Source organism: Juglans regia, chromosome 8, assembly GCF_001411555.2.
Source record: "Juglans regia cultivar Chandler chromosome 8, Walnut 2.0, whole genome shotgun sequence".
Lineage (NCBI taxonomy): Eukaryota > Viridiplantae > Streptophyta > Magnoliopsida > Fagales > Juglandaceae > Juglans > Juglans regia.
The window spans coordinates 4,933,105-4,941,870 of NC_049908.1; the positions used below are offsets into that span (position 1 = coordinate 4,933,105).

Sequence of the window (8,766 nt, forward strand, 5' to 3'; positions counted from 1 at the left end):
TTTGTCTTTGCCCATTGGGCAATCTAATTAGTCCTATTCCTCTTAGCTGTTTAAGACCTGTAATGTTAGTGATATATTGTTGACTTAAAAGTAGATTCGGCTGGGAGTGGGAGTGCCACGGACGAATTGATTAAAAAACAACGCGTTACCTGCTGGCATCTCACTCTCTACCAATAAAATTCACTCTTGAATGCAGCTGCCTGTTCGTGTCCCTTCCTAGTTGTTTCTCATCCATGCTTTTGACCACTATATATATATCTCCCCCAAAACTCATTCTCCACATCCCAAACTCCATCTGCATAGCTTTCTCTGCTTTCTACTAAGCTCATCTTTTGTAGTGTGTAACCCTCTCTGAGATTACAATCCTGAAATTTATAATGGCATCTTTGGTTTACATCAATCTATTACTACAACTGCTCCTTGTCATCTCCCTCTTCCATTTCGGCTTGGCAGCGAGGAGAATTGCTGAGTCAGATGAAACCCAAAACACTTTGCTCTTCCAATATCACAATGGCCCTCTTCTTACTGGTCAAATTCAAGTAAATCTGATTTGGTATGGCAAATATAAGCCATCCCAACGAGCCATCATCTCAGATTTCATTACCTCCCTTTCTACTTCCAAGCCCACCACGGCGCAACCTTCAGTTTCCAAATGGTGGAAAACCATCGAGAAATACTACGACCTCGTCAACTCCAAGAAGCCCTCCGGTCTTGTCCTCTCATTGGGTTCTCAGACGGTCGATGAGAGTTACTATTTGGGTAAATCACTCTCGAATAAGCAAATAATTGAATTGGCATGGAAGGGAGGCCAGAAAAATGCCATTAACGTGGTTCTGACTTCAGCGGACGTGACTGTGGAAGGTTTCTGCTCAAGCAAATGCGGTACCCACGGATCTTCCAAGAGTGCATCCGTGAAGGGTAAGAGCGATAGGTTTGCTTACATTTGGGTTGGCAATTCCGAGACTCAGTGCCCCGGTCAATGCGCATGGCCATTCCACCAGCCCATCTACGGGCCCCAGAGCTCGCCTTTGGTTGCACCCAACAACGATGTGGGTCTGGACGGCATGGTCATCAACCTGGCAAGTCTCTTAGCCGGTACAGCTACCAACCCATTTGGAAATGGCTACTTCCAGGGTCCAAAGGAGGCGCCACTCGAAGCTGCATCGGCTTGTCCGGGTGTGTATGGCAAGGGGGCTTACCCTGGCTATGCCGGGGACCTCTTGTTGGACCCCACGACTGGTGCTAGCTATAATGCAAATGGTGTTGATGGAAGGAAATACTTGCTTCCAGCACTCTTCGACCCCTCTACGAAAACCTGTTCCACGCTAGTCTGAGAAGAGATCTGCCTAAATATCGGTTGTTAGTGTATACAATATAGTAGACAGTAGACAAAAGAGAGATCGTTACAACTCCTAGATTGTTTTCACAAAATTCTTTTACATATCTTATTGATATGATGCTTAAATAATAAAAAAGTAAATTTCTTCATATGCTATTTTCAATCTTGGGGTTCTTTTCAATCTGTTTCTCTTCATTATTCCAAAAAAATCTTAGCCATGAAAATTACGGCTCTATTCTAACAGCTTTATAGGGTCCCCCAAAATTCGAAAAGAATATCAATGTCAAGAATAGCTGTAAGTAGTAAGTACACATAATAGATACATGCTAACTTTATACATTATTTGGGGTCCCAAGTACGTGGGCGCCTAGGCCCTCCCATATGAAGAGATTAAGACAACCTTTGCCAGGAAACATTTTTAAAACCGTTCTTGGAGAGGGTAAAAAGGCCCAATCCAAGAGTCCAAGATCCTACGATCCAAAGGGAGGCCCATCGGTCTGGCAAAGTGAAGATGACAGCTTTGGTGGGCTTGTCCCATTAAGTGAGAGGCTTGTTCGGCCCAGCCTAAGACTAATGAGACGTCGACAGAAGTTGCCAGGGGTGACATATGACGACCTGTCAATCGCCTTGAATCATCACTAGCATGTAGCTACCAAGAAGCGTACGGGAAAAGCTATAACCACCATTCACTTGGGAAAAGGAATGTGGGCGCTACCAGGACAAGCGAAAAAGGCACAAACTCCTTAAGTCTCTAGTTAGCAGTTGCTAGGAAGCGTGTGGGAGAGGTAACCATGACTACTACACTGATGGTTGTGAAGCAGTAGCCATGAGAATGTGTGTCAAAAGAATAACCTTGACTCTCATCGCAGAGAGAGAGAGAGAGAGGGACTCGTTGGACTTGACTGAGGGGGCACCGAGACGTGAGTCAAAGCTCAACGCCGCATTAATTATTTTCCTTAGGGTATCACTCCCCCTAACTGATTCGTGTGCATGAGGCATGATGAGATAACTCCTTGGGATGAAAGCAACAAAACTCCAAACTGCCTAGTATAAAAGCCTAATCAAAGTAAGATCAAACTCACAGAATTTACGGGCAAAGTAAACACTTCCTAAAAAGAAAAACTAGTTTAAGCATTAGAGGATCCCTTGATCACACTCGAGCTCTCTTCTTTATTTGTATGTTTGTAGGTCCTTTAGTCCACCTCCTAACTGTCCTCGTCCACCTCCTAATTGTCTGAGGAGTCCTCTCGATAGGTACGAAATACGTCCAAAATAGTTCTCATAATTAATTAATAACAGTTTGGTTCAGATACAGTTAATGCTAGGTAGTTGGCATAGAGTTCAATTTGCGATTGCTTCTTATATTTTTTCAATGTTAATGGTGGTCCAATACATAGAGCGGCCCATCCACTCATAACTCAAACCACGAGCCATAACTTGGAACATAAGTGCATCATTGTTCCACATGTAAACCAATAAATAACACTCTTAGAATGTCACCCACGTATTTTGCTACACGTAGCTAGCTTACCATTAAAACAAATTTATATAAAGGAAAACCTCAAAAGACCGATTAAAAACTTTTCCATTAAAAATGAAATAAAACATGATAGATACTTATCAGGTAATATTTATACACACACATATCCGGTCAAAAATGATACGAATTAATATATTTTGTTCCTTTTCTGTAGGGTTCTTGTCATTTATTTTCTCTTAAGTAGTATTTGGTACTATCAACTCTTAAATATATAGAAGATGCGTATCGCTCATAACTTGGTATAGAGAGAGAACCTCTCCATTCTCTCTAGAAAATTCCATTACTTCGAGTGCTTTCGTCGAAGAGGAGGATGGAGTTGTAGCTCTTATAATAAAATAGAGGATTCGGTGTCTACAACTTCTGCTCAAATCATGGATGAAGACTTGGGAACTTCAGAAGATATACATCTGCAGATCAAGGCTCAAGCTCAATCAAAATCTCTGCCAATAACTTTGGCACTATAGCAGCCTTGTGTTTAACCTTTTACTTTGTAATTATCCATTTCTAAAGAGATAGAAAGTTGTATAAATGATATACGACCACACACTAATTTGGTGTGGTGAGATTTCATAATCTATCCTATTTTGTCTATTTTCTTTTTGGTACTAGAGCATTATAATGTCTTTCACTTCTCTCAACGTTGAAAATTTTGTTACCCTTAGGCTCAAGCTTGAAAATTACCCACTCTGGCGTGAGCAAGCAAGTCCTTGCACTTGCTGAAAGTCAAGAGATCACAAATTTCTCACTAGAGAAAGCCAATCCCCAGTTGTTGTACTTCCAGCAACCGATGGCTGTACTACTGCCCCCAATCCAGAATACAAAAAATGGAAAATAATAGATCGTTTACTCCAAGGTCGGATCATTGGAACCTTAGCAGAAGAGGCTCTTGGTCATACCATTGGCCTTGATACCTCAACACAGGTTTGAGCAGCTCTCAAGGAAGCCTATGCCTAGTCCTTTCAAGAACGTCAATTCCAACTCACTCAACAACTCACATACATGAAGAAAACTCATGAAGTTTCTCTAAATGAATACCTTCGAAAATTCAAGGTGATATGTGATAGCCTTGCTGCTATTGGACATGTGGTTAATGACAAGAACAAGGTTTTTTCCTTACTTACAGGACTTGGTGCACGGTATGAACCATTCACTACCTCGATGCTCAAGCCACCAATGCCTTCTTACAGTGAAGTAGTCCCCTTACTTCAAAGTTATGAGACTCACCTCAACCTTTATACACCAGATTCTCCACAGTATACTGCCTTTTATGCAAAGAAAAATGATGGTAAACCTTCCAACAAGAGTTCAAGGCAATCCAATCATTTCTCCTCCAAAGGTCGTGGATTTGCCACGCGCCACCATTGATGCGCGGGAAGGCAAATGATCAGCCGTAGATTAGCCCATATGTTGCCGTGCTTTTTACTATGCTATCGTTTTTCCTAACCAATGATCTTGGAAAATTGACTACGGATCTCTCCAAAAAACATTTCAAGTTAAGAAACTGTAGTGCACCCACTACCATCACTGCTGGTGGCGATGGACATCACTGCTTCGAACGGAGGCTCCATCGCCACCAGCAGTGGTTCCATAGTTCACATAACTTTGCAAACTGGTTATTTTCGTCTTTTAAGACAGCGTCCTCTTTGTAGGGCATGGGTATGGACTAAGAAATTGGTTCCCAAAACCTTTTTTTCTTTTTTTTTTTTGTTTTTCCACCTCCTTTGCACTGTAGTTTTTTGTAATGGGGCGTTTGTTGGGGAACCCCACTCTCTCCTCATGTATCATCCTTTCCGTTTTTAATAGAAATTTGCTCGCTTAGTAAAAAAGAAAAAAAAAAACTCTTGGGATTTCAGCCGTAGTCTGTCGATTAGCAATACCATTGGATTCTTTATCGTCAAGCTGGATTTGTAGCATTGCCACTGGGCTTGTTAGTTTCCAAGGTCTCAATTAGTGGATTTATATTAAGTGAACCCCCAATTTATACTACTACAAGACTACGAATCAAAAGAGAGAGAAGTGGGCTTGGATCCCTTTATGATTGGTCTGTAATGATTATAGGCCGCATAATTGGTCTGATAATTAGGCTTAGATTGCTTTGTGAGATGGACCTTAATGGCCTATTCAGACTTGTTCTGAGAACATGAGTACGAGTCACGACTCCTGAATCTTCGCGAAGTATGGACGAATTAAACAACGTGAACTATTCTTTTTTATATAGTAAGGACGTTCTCACTAGAATAAGCAAGAGAGGGATCTATTATCGAGGAGCTCCATTAACTCCTTTGAGGTATAATCCCCCTTTAAGAATCGTGTCTCCCACGAGGTACTTATAAAACGAGAGAATATATCAGATCAAATCCTCGATGTATCTATATATCAATTATCAAACATAATAAGAGTCGACAAGTACTCCTTCCCAAGATACAGCTGCCACAATTAAACTAGTCAAACTCACACCGCCTCACCACAACTTGCCTCTCACTCCGACTTCAGCCCAGCTTGCTGTTTGAACGTGTTAGATAAATACATACATACGTACGTACGTATGTATATAACACACTCCCACATTCTCCTCAGCAAGTAATTCCTAGCTACACTCTCAATGGCTTCTTTTTACCGCTTCTGCATCCTCATCTCGCTTTTCATCGTTTCCTCTGCCTAACCCTACCATCGCCACCTCGCGCTCGCGCATATGCTCTCTTCGGTAAAACAACCACCAATTATCCTTAAGTGCCACGACATCCACTTCTCAAGGGAAACATTACCATTAATCTCCTCTTGTATGGGAAGTTCTCCATCGCCCAACATTCCGTACTCGTCGACTTCGTACTTTCTCTTAATGCCCCCAAAACCCCACGTCACACCTCCGTCAAATCGTGGTGGAGTACCACGAGACAATACAAAGGAGGCCCATGCACCCTCGTCCTTGGGAACCAAATCCTTAACCAGAAATACTCGCTCGGAAAATTGCTGACGAAAGAGCAAATTACACTTCTGGCTTTCAGATCAGCAGGTCGCAAGAGCAATGCCATAAACGTCGTGCTTACCTCGGCTGACGTAGCTGTTGAGGAGTTGTGCATGAGCGAGTGCGGCACCCACGGGTACGCATCATACAAGAAAGTCAAGTACGCATACGCCTGGGTGGGTAATCAGGCAACCTAGTGCCCGGGCTAGTGCGCTTGGCCGTTTCACCAGTCGATATACGGGCCTCAAACCCCGTCGTTGGTTTCGCCTAGAGGAGACGTCGGGGTCGATGGAATGTTTATCAACCTGGCAACAGTATTGGCAGGAGCGGTGACAAATCCGTTTGATAATGGTTACTATCATGGACCGTCGGAGGGGTCGTTGGAAGTGGTGTCGGTGTGCACTAGTATATTCGGGAAGGGGGCTTTTCCAAGATATCAGGGGAGATATTGGTGGACAAGACGACAGGAGCTAGCTTTAATGCAGTCGGGTTGAACGTGGTGCGAGTGATGTGGGACCCTCATACCTCCAAGTGCAAAACGTTCGTTTGAGATATGGATGCATGTTAATAACGTATTTTAGAGTTGCGTGTCCTAAGCTAAAATGTACAAGGAAATATTATATTCATATTAATTCATTTTTTTAACTCATTTTTTTATGAATCTATATATCTCCATTCAATCTTTGATTCAATTTCGTATTTAGAATAGTACTAGTTTGGTTCAGATCGTCATGGTTGTCTTGATTATTTCTTGATCATCATGATAAAATTATACGCACACACACATATATAACAAGAAAAACACATGCTCAATAAACTCTATATAATGAGTACATTTTAGTTTTTTTTTATGCTAGTTAACAGCACTTTTACATAGTTTGTATAACTAAGTTATTTTGTTCTGGAATTGAGTCTAATTATTTCGTATGAACAAATCTACCTAATTATTGTTGTCAAGAAAAACCATCCAATTATATTGGAATAAAGATGATATGATTATCCTCATATAATGTAACACCTCGATCCCAGAAGTCTAGGGAGTTAGCTCTTGTTACTTAAAATCATATCTCATAACACATTTATATGCACTTCAAAGACTCCATAAAATATAAATTTATTTGTTTAACACAAATATATATGTTCCTCCTCAAAGACACCAAAGAAATACCTCAACATAACAAATTAAAATCTCTACAAAGACTAAAAAACATCCATGTCTCAAAATATCAAAATAACATAAAATAATAAATCTACTAAATAGGACTCTCCAACAATTACTTGTATCCTTTGACACTTATCCTCTACGAACATCAAATCTTGATAATACTTCATACTTTTGATTTCAAGCCGAACCATCACAATTATCAGAAAGATATTGTGAAGATAAGAGGTAAGTTATCAAAAACTTCGTAAGCAGATAACATATAGTACTATGTAAACATGAGCATTTACAAAATTTAGAATGCAGGACAAAATATTTTTAATTTCAAAATGCAAAATCATAACATGTTATAAAAACTATCATAGCTAAAGTTAAAGAATACTCTTATTCAAAAGTATCATTTGACATAGTATAACTGAACATCGTCATCATTATATCAGAATATAGGTCATGCTTAATCTCATGGTAAGGTTGTGCATCTATGCATTGCCAAGCAAAACATAAATCACTATCACCAAAATGGTGTGCACTCATACAAAGACCACTATTATCACACGTGGCAGGGTCGTATACCACTATTGTTATCCGTGGTATGGTTGCATACCATTATTATTACCCGTAGAAGAGTCGTATACCACTACTATTACTCGTAGAAGGGTCGTATAACAATATTATTACTCGTGACAGGGTCGTCTACCACTACAATTACCCGTGGCAAGGCTTTATACCATTACTATTACCCGTGGCAGGGTTGTATACTACTATATTACCCGTAGTAGGGTCATATACCAATGTTATTACCCGTGGTGGGGCCTTAACGAAACAAATCAGAAACAAAACACCAGAACTACAACAGAATCATATACATAATCAGAAAGTAATGTTAAAGGTTTTCAGATGGCACACCATATCAAACAGAATACTGAACGAATTCATATCATTTTCACAATATCAAAAACATATTAAAGCATCTTCACTTAATCAACACAATAATTTTTATTTCTCATATTCACTCTTTTTGCACAGTTAGGAAGCAGAATGTCAAAAACAAGCTCATGTCTATACAAGACATGACAAAAAATATTTTCTTCTTTTACAAAGTTTCATGAGTAATGTAAAACACATGACTGAGGCTGTTTTCAAATTTTATTTCAAAACATATCGTGCACATTTTTAGAAAAATCAAAGTTAGTCCATCATTTTATGCAAAGTCTAGCATAAGAACTCTGCTTATCTGGACTTTTTAACTTTTCTAAATCTATCAATCATCACCTTTAAAATAGATACATAATTTATTTAAATCTTCTATTTAAACACGTATTTTGATATTTAAGTTTGAAAAACTAAAATAACTTATTTTTCCTAAAAATCTAAAATTCTCATAACCCTAAAATATCATCACTTCTCAATTTCATCAATATCCACTTAACTTTGTCGACTAATATATTGAACTCTAAATTATTTTTGTAAGATAAAGTTTATGTCTAACATATTTACTCAATTAAACTAAGCATATGTAAATGAAGCCCAAACCCACACAAGATATTATAGGTCATGTTTTGTAACAAATATAATCGGACTCAACATCTGACCACGACCCACTTGAAATAGAATAAAATAATCTACCATGACTTGCAACTAATGGGCAGAGATGTAATTAATATTAAAAAGGTTTAAAATCTTCCATTGGGAGCTATACACATGATCTTAAGGGCTTTTATGTAACTATATATAATAAATGGGTAGAACTCAAAGGCTAG

General features: G+C 39.3%; 1 protein-coding gene and 1 pseudogene across 1 annotated transcript; both read left to right on the forward strand.

The window, feature by feature from the left end:
- Positions 1 to 266: 266 nt before the first annotated feature.
- On the forward strand, positions 267 to 1,502 carry LOC108981799 (protein PHOSPHATE-INDUCED 1-like). Its single transcript, XM_018953049.2, has one exon. It carries the CDS (start codon positions 378 to 380, stop codon positions 1,332 to 1,334), a length of 957 nt encoding a protein of 318 aa, XP_018808594.1. The 5' UTR covers positions 267 to 377; the 3' UTR covers positions 1,335 to 1,502.
- Positions 1,503 to 5,571: 4,069 nt separating this feature from the next.
- On the forward strand, positions 5,572 to 6,394 carry LOC108981794 (annotated as a pseudogene).
- The last annotated feature ends 2,372 nt before the right edge of the window (positions 6,395 to 8,766 follow it).

What these genes read in the sequence shown, in the direction of transcription:
- LOC108981799 (XM_018953049.2), top strand. Translation starts at nt 378, where the DNA reads ATGGCATCTTTGGTTTACATCAATCTATTACTACAACTGCTCCTTGTC.